The 18,609-nt window shown below is 37.6% G+C and overlaps 1 protein-coding gene across 1 annotated transcript in view; it reads left to right on the top strand.

Annotated features, from left to right (window-relative positions):
• Syt1 (synaptotagmin 1) overlaps positions 1-18,609 on the top strand; it is a 352,023-nt gene that overhangs the window by 246,944 nt on the left and 86,470 nt on the right. Inside the window, exon 7 of the mRNA XM_026396991.2 lies at positions 5,904-6,021. Coding sequence (XP_026252776.1) covers positions 5,904-6,021 — 118 coding nt within the window. The remainder of the gene's footprint in view (positions 1-5,903; positions 6,022-18,609) is intronic.

Below are 18,609 nucleotides of genomic sequence, written 5' to 3'. Positions count from 1 at the left end.
GATCTTGAGTTCAAAGCCAGCCTCAGCAAAAGCGCAGTGCTAAGCAACTCAGTGAGACCCTGTCTCTAAATAAAACACAAAATAGGGCTGGGGATGTGGCTCAGTAGCCAAGTATCCCTGAGTTCAATCCCTGGCAAACTGTATACTCCACTCCCTACCCCATCTCCCCATCTCCGGACACAAAAAAAAGATCATTCATGGCAATTCTAGGTCACCTTGGCCCATGTTGACTGGTTCTAATTGGATTCTTAACCATACAGTCTTACAGATTTGATAGTTAGGAGGAACTATCCTTATCTCCCAGTGTTTCAGGATCTGGTCACAAAAGCCTCCTGGGTTTCTCCCATGGACATTTATTTTGGACCTACATTTATCCTGCAAATAACAGGTAGTTTGCTAAGAAATGTGACATATCCTGTCCATTTAGGCCAGGCAGGGCTGCTGCAGATAAATTGCTTCTTGGAAAAGAAAGTATGTAGGGGTCATCAGAGTGGGCCCATTTTATAGAATTATTTTCTCAATCTTGTGTTCCAACCATTCACATCTGTCTGTCCCATAACAAGTTGAACTCACATAAGCTTTGTTAGTTAGCTTTTCTTCTCTGTGAGCAAAATACAAAATCAGAACAACTTAGAGAAGGGAAAAGTTTATTTTGGGCTCACAGTTTCAGAGGTTTCAGTTTGTGGCCAGCTGATTCCATTGCTCTGGGCCTGAGATGAGGTGGAGCATCAAAATGGAAGGGTATAATGGAGGAAAGCTGTTGCTCATGGTTACTGGGAAACAGGAGGAGCCAGGGGAAAAATATATAATTCCCAAGGGCACACCCTCAGTGAACTACTTCCTATAGCCATACCCTGCCTAGTTAACACCCAGTAATCCATCAACCTATTAAAAAGATTAATCCACTGATGAAGTTACAGCTTTTATGATCTAATCATTTCACCTCTGAACATTCTTGCATTATCATATGAGCATCTCATGGAGCATCTCATACCCAAAATATAAAATATGCAAAGTAAATAGGGGGAAAAATCATCTCTGGGCACCATAATATTGGCTACAAATAAATTTCTACCAGAAAGCCTTGCATAAGGAGGTGCTTCATTAAAAATACAAAATTGGATTAGGCCTTCATTTGTAGGAGTAATTTAATTAGGCAGAAGGGAATAGAGATATTTCAGGTGGATTTATTAACTAAGCAAAAAAAAAATGGTAGTGGGAAAGTACATAGCTCATGGAGAAGTAGTGATTGCCGTGGTGAACTCCCAATGTTTTTTTTTTTTTTTAAAGAGAGAGGGAGAGAGTGGGAGAGAGTGGGAGAGAGAGAGAGAATTTTAATATTTTTTTTTAGTATTTGGTGGACACAACATCTTTGTATGTGGTGCTGAGGATCGAACCTGGGCCGCACGCATTCTAGGCGAGCCACATCCCCAGCCCACGAACTCCCAATGTTTGCACCATTATGACTAAGGTATTTATTGTCCTGGTTGTCAAGAGTGTTGATGACTGACAGCTCATAACTAAGTTCTCAACATTATCCTAAGCTGAAGAGATCCTGACACTAGATATGGGGGCAGCCCACACTCAGTGTTTAGTTGATTCAGGATTGTAAAGTCTTATCTCTGATGCCCCAATTCAGAATATCTCTGAAGAGCTATCCCAGCTCCAGAGTACCCCAGAGCACTGGCTGAGGCCTTCAATGTGATTATGTCACAGCCCAAGTTCTTTACTTGTGCAATCCTGCTTCTCTCCCCTCCCACCCGTGCCATAAGTGTTGATCAAATGGACATACTCCAATAAACCTTGCTTTAAGAATTCTGAGTTTGCTTCTCTAGAGAATCCAAGTTGTGAAAAAGCAGATACTGAGAAGACCATTCTGACTGCATTCAATTGTAGAGAACCTGCATTATTCATTTGACAGGCACATATGGAACTCTATTCTGTACCAGGCACTGTTCTAGCACTGGGAACATGGCAGTGAGAAAAACAAGTTTCTTCTCGCATAGGTATGATGTTTTGGTGGAGTAAACCTAAAGAAACAGAATATCAAGTGATGACAGGTGCTAGGACACAGGTGGAATATGTGCTTAAGAGTGTATTAGATTACTTAGATAGCTCTCCATATAAAGGCTCTCTAAAGAGGTGACATGAGTATAAAGCCAAATAACAGAATGATTCATAATGGCATCTGGGGGAGAATATTGCAGACAGAGTGAACAGCAAATGTAGAAGACCCTGTTACAGAATTGGTCTGGGCATGTTTGGGGGAGAAGAAATGAGATCAGAATAGTGTTAAGAGATGGAAGGGTCAGTGTAAGCAATACATGTTATTCTAAGTGAAATGAGAAAATATTGAAGGGCTTTGAATAGAATGGTCCCATGATCATAATCCTATTTTGAAAGGATCCTTCTGCTTCTTATATAAGGAAAATATTGGAAAGGAGAAGAGTAGGTGTGGAGAAACTATTAGAAGACTGTTAAAGGAGTTTAAGCCAAGAATATTGACGACATTGATTTAAGGTTACCACTTGTCATGGTTTTCCTGGGACTGAGGCCTTTCCCTGCAGTCTTGAGCAAATGGGGACAGTTGGTCACCTAATATCAATTGTGTTATAAATGAGGAGAGAATACATTCAAGATGTATTCTAAAGGTTGAGGAGGCAGAGAAAAAGGTTTGGACAGTCAGGGCAGAGGCAAAACACAGAGCTTCTTAAAAGTCAGGACAAGAGGGTTGAACCTTTCAAACATTCATATGGCATTAGTTTGCAGCCTGCATTGGACTTTGGAAACACTAAAACTAAAGAGGTGTTTCATGAGAGTATTTTTAAAAAATATGACAGAAGTGGTTAGGCTTGATCTCAAACACCGTGGAGCTGATGGTGAGAATGGAGGTGGTGGGGATGGTGGTGCTGAGCTCATGGTGTTGGGTAGCAGTGGTGATAGTGGCAACATCTTATGGAGGTGGAGGTCATTCTGGAGGTGGAGATAGTTGAGGTGGTTAAGATAAAGCTTACACTGATTATAAAAGAAAAAGGAAATGAAAGAAAATGGAGTCTATGACATATTTACCAAAAAAAAAAAAAAAACAAGACTTGTGAGTTGAATGAATACAGGAAAACAGAGAAAAGGGGAATTAGTCACTGAAAACAGATTAATTAGTGACCCTGACAGGAAGGGATGTTGGAAAGGAGAACACTCAAGGGGAGGACTTTAGCATAATTAATTTAAAGTGAGAGTGGAATATCCAAGTGGATGATGGGTTGCACTATTAATTTTTATCACTCAACATGGCCACTTAGTAGTAAAGAAAACATGATTTTATGTCAAAAGACCTTGCTTCAGTTCCTCACTGGGATATTATGAAAACTATAACTTCTGAGTCACGAAGTCTTCACTTATAAGTGGACATATCAGCACCCTCCACGGTGTTGTGCAGAAAACTAGATGGAATAGTTAGGAAGTAGTAGGATCTGCTATTTAGATTTGGTTATCTTTTTTCCAAGAAAATCCCCCCCCCCATCATCATAACCTGAAAGGAAACTTTTTTTTTAACAATTTAGAAAATCTTGGTTTCTAGAACTTTGTAGTAATAAACTGTTATAAATTGATGTTTATATATTGCTACCAATGAGCCAGAGAGAGGGAAATGATATCAGAGAGTGGCCATGTCTGACTTGCCTATTGCAAGGGTTAGAGTAACCCGACCCTGCAGCACAGACAGCTCCCCAAGGAGGCTGTCCAGGAGAACAGGCAGATTCCACCACAAAGAACCCTCCACCTACTGAGCATTTTGAACAGCAATTTTGTTCATTTTCATTTCTCTTGTCTCATAAAGTTCAGATGAATTTGCCACACTTTGCGTTAATTTCCATATTAACTCCCTCTCTTATTCTCAGAGATTATAAAAAGTAATATATTCCACTAGACTCTCCTGGTGTGTCAATTCATTCCTAAGGGTGAGTGGGCACATCAGGTGAACTTGGCACATTACAAGAAACTCCCTATTGTTTTATTCTAATGAAAGGGAGTTATGACCTCAGTAATTTCAAACAGGTGTATTATCTAAAGTTTCCACCTATTTACACTTGAAAATGTATGGGAAGTGATATCCAGTCAAGGACCCAGCCTTCAGGGAGAGTACAGTCATGTGGGAGAATTAAGACATGCAAACAACAATAGAAATACAAACTTTTCTGCCAGAATGAGTGGTGTACACCAATAATCCCAGAGGCTAGCCAGGCTGAGGCAGGAGGATCGCAAGTTCAAAGCCAGCCTCAGCAATTTATCAAGGTCCTCAGCAACTTAATGAGACCGTGACTCGAAATAAAAAATAAAAAGGGCTGGGGATAGGCTCAGTGGTTAAGTGCCCCTGGTACAAAAAAAAAAAACCCAGCTCTTATTAACATAGAGTGGTAAGATGTAAGATGCTATGGGGACTTGAGAAATTTGAGAAATGAAAGAATAGAGACCATAAACACATGTGGTATTGTTTCCAATAAAGACATTACTTCAGCAGAAAGTATTACCTTTTCTCCTTCTCTCCCTACATCTTACCTACAGATAAATCATACCTTTTCTTTCTTGAAAGATGAATATAATGAGTATCCCAAAATAAGTAGTTATACTTCCTTACATTGTTAAATTACCTCTAGGCAGTTATTTCTACATTGAAGACTGGCTGGTGTCGCATACGTGTCAGATTATATATAGATAAGGCCAAATATAATCCTCATCTGAGTATATAGGCTTCTGTACCTCATTCCCTCTGTACCTCATTCCTATGTTAAAAGTTTATCTGCAGAAGTCTGACACAACTGTTGCCTTCTTCTGTATCAGAATTCTCATTTTGTAAGGGAAAACACTAAGGAACAACTCTGATTTGACATAAAGCTAATTCCTTGTGTTACAAAGCAGCAGGGAGCCTCTTGGATCTAAGAAGGGTACAACATACTCCTCTCTCTCTCTCTCTCTCTCTCTCTCTCTCTCTCTCTCTCTCTCTCTCTCTCTCTCTCCCTCACACACACACACACACACACACATGAATGCAAATTCTACTCTGTTGAGCAACAGCATGGTTCTTAACCAGTAATCCTACAGAATAATATGTAATCCTACAGAATCCCAGAGTCTCGCTTAAAATGGGGGAATTGATAGGAGTTCTTTCTGGGGCAGGGTGGAGGGTAGTTTAATCATTTTACATGCAGCATTAGTTGTTTAAAAATGCCTTAGTACAGCATCGGTGAATTTTTTGTGTGTCTAAAATATGATGTAATGAATAATAACATGAAGAGCTATGAGATTCTTCATATTGTATAACTACACATATCAATTTTTTTACAAATTTTAAGATAAGGACAAAGAAAGTCAGAATTCTTCATTTGAAATGAATAAAACTAAAAGTATAAAATATATTTCATTTCAGTTCAGTTATTAGGAATTCAGAATTTTCACCAATAAATAGTAATTTAATAAAACACAAATGGAAGTCTTTATTCCCAAAACCATAAACATGAAATGTTAGACATAATCCTATTTGATATGTAAAAAAAAATCGAGGTAGGTTGATTCTACTAAACAAGCCCTTTTCAAAGCTTTTTTATAAAGTTCTAAATTTTTGTTGAGCATTTTGCAGTGCTCATTTGGGTATCATTTCCAGTACCACTGAATTATAAATATATTTTGATGGATGTTAAAGTATAAATGTGCTTTTTTAAAAACTGGTATCATTCTTGATGATTCCTTAATGAATAAAAGAACCACTGTGTACCCATGGTCCTAAAAGTTTTCAGATTCTAATTGTCATAACCCTCCTCTCTCAAGGGATTTACAATATGTACATACAAACTATATTCATTCACCTTTATCTGAAAAAGTGTTAATACCTCTTTTATTGGTTTTCATAGCAAGAGAAATTGGGTGACATCTGCTTCTCCCTCCGCTATGTACCTACTGCTGGTAAACTGACTGTCGTCATTCTGGAGGCAAAGAATCTGAAGAAGATGGATGTGGGTGGCTTATCTGGTAAGTCCTGGTGATTATTGATTTTTTTTAAATGCTCTTTCATCATGGATACCAAATGCATTGCACACCTGCTGTGACTCCCTACTCCTTAATTGATCACAGTCCTCTTTCCTACTGAGCCTGGAAGCAGTCTCAGAATCCATCCTAACGCTGTGCCCCAGGAAGATACTCTCAATTTATTGGAATTGGCATCAAACATAAAATCTATTTTCCTTCTTCATAGCCAAAGTATCAATTGTCATTTCTATGGCATTGAAAGCTAAAAATTTCTGCTTCCCTTCTGAAAGACCCTACTGTGACAGATTATAGTTTGAGGGGTTTTGTTTTTGGTTTTGGCTCAAAATTCACCCAAGATATATATATAAAGTATTCATCAGAGACTTGTTTATTAGGTATTTGATAGTCTAACATAATTTTTATAATATCATTTTATTAAAGGCTTGGCCATATATATATATATATATATATATATATATATACATACATACATCATCTGTTTGAACTCCCATGGTAATGCATTCAGTACTATAGCTTAGAATAAATAGGGGGGCTTTGGGGTTTAAAGTAAATACAACCCAACCATAATAATAAAGAGTGGATGAAGTACATTCTTGTTCCAAAGCAAAGTCAAGTCAAGGACTTGTCATTTTCATGGTTGAACATAATTTTTTCTCCTCTGTATGATTAAATCAATTATATTTTTAATGTTCCAGTAAATCATTAAAGTGTGAAGAATTTTCCTGATACACTACAAGGTCATCATAAGTAGACTACAGTTGACACTGATTCTGTCCACAGATTTACAATGGATACTACTTGTTACTCAACATTTTCTCTAATAAAAGTATTGCAAACTTCAAAAGGTCACACTAATACAGCATGGTGATCTTATATTCTAAAGCACAACAGCTAAAAAATGCTAAAGTTGAATTTCCACTTACTAACCCACTAATTTGTCAACCAATTTCCCCTTGTACCTAAGTTTACTTCTCTTTATAAATAAGCCACCTGGGGAAGATACACTAATTCTTTCCCATCACCAAGACCCTATTAAATAATGTCCTGTTTCGTTGCCTTAACAGCATGACAAAGCAAATTTGGAGCAATGAGCGCAGTTTCCTCTGAAAATATGAAAAATATTTAATATGCCTAGTGAAAAATATGCAGAGAAAATTTTTTACTACAATTACAGTGTGCTCTCAGATTACTACTTAGTATCCTAAGGTCTTCACATACCTTGACCTTTCCAGCTCTTCTGGTTCAATAGCCATGTGCCATTAATGGTTCCAGTAATGGTTCCTCATAGACTCCTTTCCTAACTTCCATGCCAACCATCCTCTCATCACCACATCCAGTACTCCCTTAGTCTTCCTAGTTTATCCTGGGTCCTTCAGCAGAGTTCCACAGCAGTGTTTCCATGAAGGCAGTAAAGATTCAGGGCCCCTTACTTGTACCGGCTTCTCTCAAGTTCATAAAGTTCCCATGGTCACAGACATTTCAGCTGCCATTTTTAATCACAATTTGCTGTCTCTTTCCACATGACTTTTCCTTCATCATCCATCCCTTCTTATTCCATTATATCAGAGAAGCTATAGGCATTTTCAGGATTTGGCTAAGGAAACCTGGGTCTAGCAGGCTATATGTACATGGCTTCCATTCATAGCCATATATTACATATATTTCTTACTGCTAACAAGCCCAGCAAAGGAAGGAAATCCCGGATGGCTCCTACCACCCACTGTACTAACACACCAGTGTGACAGGAAAGGGGTACACTCAGAGGTCAGATCTAATTTAAGATTCAAACTTTTGTATCCTTTTCTCTAAAGAAAATCATCAAAACTTTATTAGTTTCAGAACCCACACAACCTAGCTCCACCCCGACACTTGAATTACCTGGAATGATTTTGTTTAATTATTAGATATTAAATGAAGATACTTAAGGTGCAAATACGCTTAAAGAGGTCAAATTTTAAGGGCTTCCTGCTGCCTGCTGAATTAAATCATAACCACTGTAACCACATAATGTAGGTGATTTCAGACTATGTCATACCATATCTCACTGCAACCCAATGGACAATCACACTCTTCTCCAAATTCACAGTGCGACTTGCTACCTTTCTTTGCTTAGGAGGTTTCCTTTACCTGGAATTCCCTCTCTTCAACCAATATCTAGCTCAATCCTACCCATTCTGCAGGTCCAGTTGAAGTATTATTTCTTTCATTGTGCAAGCACGAGATTCACTTTAGTGGACAAAACCAACAAAAGGCTCTGCCCTCCTACAGCTTGTATTTTAATGTGGGGAGACAGATAAGAAGTCAATAAATGAAAAAGCATATAGTGAGGTGACCAGTACTATGGAGAAGTAAAGCAGGTAAGATGGTAAATAATGTTGGAAGTTATGTAAATGGGGTGGTAAGGGAAGGCCTGATGAGTAGGTGACATTTTGGAAACAACCTGGAAGAGGAGCAGAAGCAAAGCATGGGATCACATGGGGAGAGAGAAAGTTTTAGGTGGTGGGACTCTGTAAAACCTTTTCTGATCCATCCCACTAAAATAAATCTTTGTCTTTTTAAATGCCACTAGCAGTTTGTTCACACCTCTGTAACATCGCACTTCTCTCTCACTAGGCTGCGTTCTGTATTTATGTCTCTCACAATGCTCTCACTGACTGGTAGCACTGAGCATAGCTGCTGAATGAATAATGAATTATTTACAAAGGAGGTATGGCCTGAAAAAACAAGTCCTGCATTTCAAATTTGTTTAACCTACTTACCATTAAAACAACTTTAAGCATTTGGATGGTCTGTCTCAAAGTAAGCTGACCTACGTACAAGGAGACCAAAATTATATAATAAGATCATTTCAGGTAATCCAAACGCCAAACTGCATTTACTGGAAATGGCTAGTTAATTGGAACCAAAGTGGGATGTTTTTCCCATGTTTACATCCAACTCTGCCACTACTAGCAATTTAACATTGAACAAGTTATGTAGCTCTTCTAAACCTCACTTGCATTATCCATGAAGCAGAGTGATAAGGGGACACTGCAGATAAGTTTATTTTGAGAACTAAGTGACAGCACAGAACCTGAAACAACTAAGTGCTCATTAAATATTTCTGTAATTATTTCTATTACTGACTTTATCAAATCTTGGGATAACTATGCAAAATGTGAAAACAACAGATGGTTTAAAAACTTGCTTGATTCAATGGGGAAAAAACAATTCATCCATTTGATAGAATTGTCTGATCAATTCAGGCAAATCAGTAAGCCTATGTTTTGAATAGACCCAGTAGTGAATTAAGACAAGATAAGGAATTAATCAGCAATACATTGAAAAAAATAAGAAAACTTATTTATTTATTTATTTAAATTAGGTTTATAGCACACCAGAATGTATTTTGATTCATTGTACACAATTGCAGCACAACTTTTCATTTCTCTGGTTTTACACATGTAGTGTCACACCCTATGTGCAGTCTCACATGTACCTAGGGTAATGATGTCCATCTCTTTTCTGCTCCTATGTTCCCTCCTCAACCTCCCTCCCCTTTGCCCAAAGTTCTTCCATTTTCCCATGCCTCCCTCCTCCCCGTTTGGGATCAGCATCCACTTATCAGAGAGAACATTCGGCATTTGGTATTTTGGGCACTAACTAACTTCACTTAGCATGATATTCTCCAACTCCATCCATTTACCTGCAAATGCCATGATTTTACTGTCTTTTAATGCTGGGGTGTATATACACCACAGTTTCTTTATCCATTCATCTACTGAAGGGTATCTAGGTTGCTTCCACAGTTTAGCTATTGTGAATTGAGTAGCTATGAACATTGATGTGGCTGTGTTACTACAGTATGCTGATTTTAAGTCCTTTGGGTATAGATCGAGGATTGGGATAGCTGGGTCAAATGGTGGTTTTCTAAGGAATCTCCATACTGCTTTCCAGAGTGGTTGCACTATTTGCAGTCCCACCAGCAATGTATGAGTGTGCCTTTAAGTTTTTTTGAGTTTTTATATACCCTGGAGATTAATGCTCTATATGACATGTGTGTGGCAAAAATTTGCTCCCCAAATGTAAGGTCTCTCTTCACCTCATTGTTTCTTTTGCTGAGAAGAAGCTTTTTAGTTTTAGACCATCCCATTCATTAATTCTTGATTTTATTTCTTGCTCTTTTAGAAGTCTTGTTAAGGAAGTCAAAGCCTAATATGACATGATGTAGATTTGGGCCTGGTTTTTCCTCTATTAGGCACAGGATCTCTTGTCTAATTTCTAGGTCCTTGCTTGATCCACTTTGAGTTGAATTTTATGCATGGTAAGAGATAGGGGTTTAGTTTCATTTTGCTGCAATAAAGGTTTCCAGTTCTCCCCTCACCATTTGTTGAAGAGGCTATCTTTTCTCCAATGTATGTATTTGGCACCATTGTCTAGTATGAGATAATTGTATTTATGTGGATTTGTCTCTGTGACTTCTATTCTATACCACTGGTCTACATGTCTATTTTGGTACCAATATCATGCCATTTTTGTTACTATAGCTTTATAATATAGCTTAAGGTCTGGTATTATGATGCCTCCTGCTTCTTTCTTCTTGCTAAAGATTGCTTTGGCTATTCTGGGTCTCTTATTTTTCCAAATGAATTTCATGATTGCTTTTTCTATTTCTATAAGGAATGACATTGGGATTTTAATTTAATTTGCATTGAATCTGTATAGTGCTTTGGGTAGTATGGCCATTTTAAAATTAAAACTTGACAATATTAATTTTGACTATCCAAGAGTATGGGAGATCTTTCCATCTTCTAAGGTCTTCTTTAATTTCTTTCTTGAGTATTCTGTAGTTTTCACTGTAAAGGTCTTTCACCTCTTTTGCTAATTCCCAAGTATTTTATGGTTTTTGAGGCTATTGTGAATGGGGCAGTTTTCTTAATACCTCTTTCAAGGAGTCATCACTGATGTACAGAAATGCATTTGATTTATGGATATTGATTTTATATCCTGCTACTTTGCTGACTTCATTAATTAATTCTAAAAGTTTTCTAGTGGAGGTTTTTTAATCTTCTAAGTATAGAATTTCAAGCTAGGAAATAGAAGATGCCATCAAAAGCCTACCAACCAAGAAAAGCCCAGAATCAGATGGATTCAGAGCTGAGTTCTAGAAGACCTACAAGGAAGAATTAATACCAATACTCCTCAAATTATTCCATGAAATAGAAAAGAAAGGAATCCTTCTAAGATCATTCTACAAAGCTAGTATCATTCTGATACCAAAACCAGACAGAGACATATCAAGAAAGGAAAATTTCAAACCAATATCCTTGATGAACATTGCTGCAAAAATTCTCAATAAAATTCTGGCAAATCACATACAAAAAACATTTTAAAAAATAGTGCACCATGATCAAGTGAGGTTCATTCCAGGGAGGCAAGGTTGGTTCAACATACAAAAATCAATAAATATAATTCGTCACATCAATAGACTTAAAGATAAGAATCCTGTGATTTTATCAATTGACACAGAGAAAGCATTTGACAAAATACAGCACCCTTTCAAGTTCAAAACACTAGAAAAACTAGGAATAGTAGGAACATACCTCAACATTGTAAAAGCTATCTATGTAAAACAACATTGTAAAAGCTAAACCCAAGGCCAACATCATTCTAAATGGAAAAAAAAAAAAAAAAAACCTGGAACAAGACAGGGATACCCTCTTGTACCACTTCTATTCAACATAGTCCTTGAAACTGTAGCCAGAGCAATTAGACAGACAAAAGAAATTAAAGGGATACAAATAGAAAAAGAAGAACTCAAACTATCATTAATTGCTGAGGACATGATTCTATACTTGGAGGATCCAAGAAAACCTTTTTAAAGTAATTTTTCTTACTACTCTCTGATAGGGTCAGTTTATTTTCCTCCTATGTAGTGAATTCAAAATGCACTGCACAAAGATTATATCTCTATCTTATATATCCATGAAGCAAATGATACAAATCTCAGGCCTTCCTACCTCACAGGGACAAGCCTAATGGAACTAGTAGCTTCTCTACTGTAGATCCTTACTTTGAATCCTTTGCATTCCAATTCTCAAGAACTTGTAAGAAAAAAAGAAGAAGAGGAGGAGGAGGAGGAGGAGGAGAAGAAGATATCTAAATCTAACTGTTCATATTAGATCTTACAAACTACAAAGACTGTTTTTCAGGGGAAATTAGTACCGAAGGATGTGAGTAGGTTTTGTTTTGTTATTTTGTTTTGGTTTTGGATGGTACTTAGAGGAAAATCAAGTCTTCTGCCTAATAAATATAGAGTCTCTCATGATCTTCACTGCCTTTTATATACCTGTCTATTAGGAATAAATCTCTTAGAAAATGATTTTTAAAAATTATAACTCTCTTCTATTAGGGAAAATTGTGAAAGAAACTTAAGAGGTCTAAGAAAGTGAAGCCTTTAGAAAAGTTGAGAATTCCCAAAGGCTTGAGATTGTATGTCTCATAGTTTCAAGTTTTACTGGTTTTTAAGATTCAATTTGTACCTGTGTGGATTCCCACATCAGAAAGTAACCAGACACTTTGCTCCTAATTGAATTTTTTGTTCCTATTGATGTCACAGGAATTACATGCCTCAAGTTCTGTTTTGATTTGGGGTTTTTCTTTTCTTTTTTTTTTTTTTTTTTTTTGGTTATCTCAGAAATTTGAGATTTCTAAATACAATCTTAATGAGAAATCTGAGATCTATAAGTTCGGTTCCTACAATTAAAATTAAATTATCCAAGCTTTTTATTTAATAAAGAAAAAGGTAAACTTCTAAATCTGCAAAATGGACACAATTAAGTAGAAGTTCTATTTTACAACTGAAATCAGATAATACTTTTAACTATTAATCACATTATTAATTATAGAATGCTTTCTAATGTAAAATTCCTTTTCTTTGTTTTCTTCCTGTGGTTCTCATGATAGACCTGTTAGGTAGTTTATGAAGGTATTATTATCAATTTTACCAGTGAGAAAATTAAAACTTGAAGATTTTAGATGATGTGTATAAACATCTCGCTCCATGTGGCACATAGACTAAAACTAAATACTTGCAATTAGCTTAACATTCAAAGTTAAAAGATTTGTAGGTACAACTGAAGTTCATGTCCCCTGGTACCCAATGCAGAACATTTTCCACTGTACCATCTGACTTTCCCCACAACCTCCTACCCACATCAAGTTAGGACAACAATACTGTTTTTCAGGGGCAAGTTAATACAGAGTAATATGAGTAAGCTTTGTTTTTGTTTGTTTTTTGCCTGTTTTTTTGCCTGGAACTTAAAGGAAAATCAAATCTTCTGCCTAATAAAATCAAGTGTCTTGCTTACTAAAGGTGCCTCCTCTACCTGGAGCTGAAATACCAAGATGAGGTTCTCAAGGTAGGTAAGGCTAGAAATGGAGGCTGCAAAGATTGTTTGAAATTGAGGTATTCTTAGAATGTTCCTGCATATAAACCTCTATGAATAATCCTAACAACTCCAGGGCACCCCCTTCCTAGTCTTCTCAGAATCACAAATTGACTTTCTCACCTCCCTTGTGCCTTTGGCATATTGCCCTTCTTGCCTGGGTCAATATGAAGCAGAATGCTGCCTCATAGACCTATTCTACTCCCCCTGTTCCCGGACGCCAGCACACAGTTCTTTACAGATTTTTCCAAGTGTTTACACTACTAAGAGCCAAAGCAAATCAACAAGGGCAAAAAGTTTGCACTCCTGTCCACTTGATAAGGTTTGTAATCACCTAAATTGTAAGAAAAATAAAATTAAATAAAAGTATGTCAAGAATGGGGTCAAGAGGGTGCTGAGAAAGCATATGTAATGGACTGAAATCACCATATGCATTTATTCCATCAGCCTCCTGCACATCAAGGAGCTGAAGAGGTGGCTATGAGGAGGAATCAGGTCAGGGACACCGGAGGGCTGGGGAGCAATAGGGGTTGAGAGAGAGTGGCTGGAAGTATTCCCCTTTGTCATCTTTCTTTTCCTATGTCCTGTGCTTAACCCCAGACTTCTCTGGCCAAGCTTAGTCCTGCCCTACCACTGTGAAATATGTACTATAAAAAACAAAGGGAGGGAGTGTAGGAGAGGTTTCCCAAAGCATCTCCAAATGAAAGGGACAGTGAAATTCAAAAATGACAGCAACTGCTTGAAGGAAAGGATGTAGGGAGGAAGACCTAGGAGTCAGCATATGTCAGACTGTCAGTATGCAGAGACAGAGCACCCTGTCTCCCTCCCCCTTTCCCACAATTACTCTCTCCTTTCTCTAAAATGAAACTTTTTTTGTTTTAATAAGTTGCTCAAGGATTTGTCTTTCTTCTAGCTACCTTTCTACGGTTGCAGAAAATCTAATTTGGGAAATACAGCCAGATTTAAAGATTTAAAGTCATTTAGGAAAGAACTCACCTAAACCTAGGTAACCACTGGATTCCACATAGAAACCATCAATCAGCAGAGGCAGATCATTCCCTTAAGCAATATTTATGAAGATGTGATATTTTGCCTACTTCCATTAAAATCGCCCAGGGGACATGTTAAAATTTAAGATTTCAAAGATTTCAAACAAGCCTCCCCCTCCCAGTTCTGTTATTCTCATGTGCCTTAAATTTAAAACTACCCTCTAGAGGCTTGAATGCTATATCATAATTTTAGCAGAGAGCCAAATCAACCAAGTTCTAAGTCAGAATTTTGTTGTCAGTGATATAGAATACATCCTCTGCCTTATATACTGGAATTTTCTCAAATAACAAGTCCTGTTTTCTTTATCAGTTCCAGCATCCTCCTCCCTGAAAAATACTTTGCCTACCTGTCTAAATCATTCTTATTTTTTCCCCCTTCAGTCTCTTCCTCTGAAAGAGAAGATAAAAGCAGATGTTTCCTCTACACATTCTGAAGTCATTCCCTAATGCCCTTGACCACCACCCTTATCTGTCTGTCCATTGGTGCAGAAAGCATAACAAAGAAAACCACTCCAAATTCAATTGATTTGAACTAAAAGCCACTAGTCTGGGAGCTAGGCCAATAAATAAAATGGCAAAATCTTATTTGAGCCAATTAGATAGGGATATGCAAATTAATTGGCCATGATATCTATCGGGGTCAAGCAATAATATGCAAATAAACTGGCATCTTATTGAGCTAATGGGGCAGGAATATGCATAATAAGTTGGCCATGATGTCAGAAGCTTCACCATGATTTTAGGCTTGAATGTTACAATATAAAATTAATTCTGGGACACTTCAAAAGTGCTTAATTACAATATTGATAAAATAATCTGAATCCCTAAAATCTGAACATATTGATCTAAAAAAGAAATGATAGCTCTTGACACTGCATTGTTCTAGACAGTGAGATATTTTAAAGGTTATAGTCAAGCCAGACACATATACTGGTGCTACCATACGGAGAGATAGACTGTCTAAAGGAAGTTTAGGCATAGTCATTTTAAGGAAATGAAAAAAGCAGATAAATAAAAGAAACAAGTGACAAGCTGAAATGTATTAGTTGAGAACAGTTTGTGCAAAGCCTCTTCAGTCCTCTGGCCAGCAGATGATTGATATCTATCCTTCACCATACCTGGGGTCAATAAGAGTGATACCTGTTCTGTGCCAGGCACCATGCCCATCCTTAGGTGTAGGAATGAAATTCATAGCAGACCCTTACATAGTACAATGTAAGAACAAACTGTTCTAAATTCCCTACAAATGCTAACTGATTTAATCCACATTATAAACCTATGAAGTACAGACTATTTTTTAGGCTACTCTATTTATGGAACTGAAGCACAAAGAAGTAAATAACTTGCCCAAGGTCATAGAATTAGTATTTGGCAAAGCTGAGATGTCAGACCCAATAGTGTGTCTTCAGGCTACATGAATAAAACATGATTGTAAGTCCTTATTCTTTCTCATGGGGGTCAACCTAAAGAGCAGGTAGCTAACTATATGCTATAGTTTGGAAGCTGTCCAAAGAGCCTACCTGACTCCAAATATCCTTTATATCCAAACTAAAATTCCATTGTAAAAGTCACAAATAGTTACTTAAAATTATTTGGTTAGACAGTAAAAGCAGGATCAATCGATGCTTAAGACTGGAATATTAATATATTATTTCCAAGCTGAAAAGGATCTTCTCTCTTTATTCCTTGGGTAGAGATTGATGTGTTGTTTTAGTGACTGGTACTTTGTACACTAAAGAGGATGAGATACAAGACAATGATGTTCCAGCTGTTTGAGTTAGTGGTAAAGGGGAAGAGATGTTGCTGAACATGAGGCGAAAGGGTTCAAGTCTAAGGAATCTGGATGCCTTTCATATGGAAGAAAGATACTGATGAAGAACTTGACCTCCCACTGTGTGTTAACACAGGCTAATTCCAGAAGGTTGTGTGTGTTTGCCCTAGGAAGAAGTGACAATATGATATGAGACTTCAAATGCCTACAACCCCTATAAATTGCTATAGGATTTTGTGAGTCAAAGCTACATATTTAAATGTAAAAATTGAATATGTTGGACTGAAAACAAACAAGAATAAATCAGACTTGCAATAGACAACTTCCTGGGGAAATAGAGCTCAGCTGGAATATATTAACAAGAGAAATCCACAGATGGAGAAGTAGAAATAGCGAATTCCAAAGAGATCTGTACTGGGACATTTTTCAAGTCACCTTGAAACTCCTGATTCTGGAGGTGACATAAATGTTTCAAGGCATTGAAATGCCAAGCTCAGTAGGCAAATGAAAACATCTTACAAGGCGGAGCAAGCTAAAATGTAGTAGATGAGCTTTGCTGCAGTTTGGATCTGAAAATGGTCCCCAAAGGTAATCAGCATGTGGTGCTATTGAGAGGTGGGGGAACTTTAGAAGGTAGGGCTGGTGGAAGAAAGTTAGCTCATTGAGCTGTGTGAAGGACATACTGGGACCCAGCCCCTTCCAATCTCTCTCTTTGCTTCCTGCCTGCCATGAGCTGAGTGACTGTGTCCCTGCCATGATATTCTGCTCACCCCAAGCCCAAAAGCAACAGAGCTAGCTGACAACCCACTCAAACTGTGAGCCAGGATAAGCCTTTCTTCCCTCTAAGTTGTTTGTCTCAGGTATTTTGTCAGTGACAGAAAGCTGGCACCAGCTTTATGGTGGGCAAGCTTCCAATTAATACATTGAAAGAAAAAGACGATCCAAATTAGAATGTAGAATAAGAGGGTCCGTTTTCAATGGAAAAAAAGGTCACATAGCACATACATGGGAGACCTTCTCCATGTGTACTTCTACCCCAAAAAAGGGAGATGTTGTCCTAGAATATTTTATAAATAAGGGCGGGTAGCTGGGGAATATCCTACCCTTGTTGAAGACTTGAGTTTGCCCAGGGATTATGGTTGCTCACCTCAGGAAGGACAGAGGTGTTAGAGAACCTGCTGCCACAGAAGGGCAGCTAAAACAGAAGGATGAAGGAGCTGTTTGTGAGGACAGGCTAAGAAGTTTGGGACTTTGTAGTCTGGAAAAGGAAGGCTAAGCAGAGATATGATTAAAGTCTAAAAATCATGAAAGGTAAAGCTAGAGTAATACCTACCTGTTCATCATCAGCCACAATACCAGGCTTAGGAAGTGACCTTGATGTTTGAAAGGGAACAGATAAAAGGGAGGGCCATTCAGTACTCAAAGGTACTTTTCTACTCGAAAATTCTTTGTCAAATTTTCTTTGCTACTTTGCAGTTGGGTAGTAAAGAGGTGTTGCTCTAGGAGCTGAAAGAGATTGAAATATAAGACAGAAAATAAATGTATGAGTGTGTCCTGTACTATAAACTTAAAAAGGAACAATTCTGAACCTTTACTTTGTGCTGTACCAAAGGAACCTCCTGTGCTTTCACATGAGACCATCGGAAACAGCCCCACAGCTGTGCATCGCACTAATTCAACCTAGAATGGCTGCATTTGCATCCTGAGCCAAGGGGACATGCCTGTCCCCTTCTAACCCAGTGCCTCACACACGCTAGGCAAGAGCTCTACCTCTGAGCCACAACCTCAACCCTTCTCCATTCAGTACACAGAAAAGGAACAGAGAGGGTCACAATTCTAATAGATCACTGGGTGAACAGAAATAGTACCCCAAATACTCTCATTTAAAAAAAAAAATTAAGCAGGTTCTTACAAGATACGTTGTCCATGTCTGGCAAAGAGTTTTTCCTTAAAAAAAAAAAAAAACTATTTAAAACATATGAAAGTCTATACCATTTTTCTCTTCCTTTTATGAAGCTATAGGATTTCTGCTAATAAAGCTACAATAGTTACGTGACCAAAACATGCAAAGTTCTGAGTTGCAAACACTGTCATAATGCTCAGAGAAGAAGAAACATCAAAAACAATCTTTTTAACAATTGTACTTTATTATAGTCATTTCATGTCTGAAAGGTTATACTCTTATATTTGGCCCCTTAATCCTTTATACCTAATCTCAGTTACAAATGCATACTCTCTTCCCTCTTCTCCATAGTCTGCCACCTGCTGTACTAATAACTACTTTGAGAACAAGGATTGTGTCAATTTGTTTACATTCTCAGAG

This window comes from Urocitellus parryii, chromosome 5, assembly GCF_045843805.1.
Source record: "Urocitellus parryii isolate mUroPar1 chromosome 5, mUroPar1.hap1, whole genome shotgun sequence".
In the NCBI taxonomy this organism is placed as follows: Eukaryota; Metazoa; Chordata; class Mammalia; order Rodentia; family Sciuridae; genus Urocitellus; species Urocitellus parryii.
Note: the sequence above shows the minus strand (reverse complement) of the source record. Positions and strands in the feature narration are given on the sequence as shown.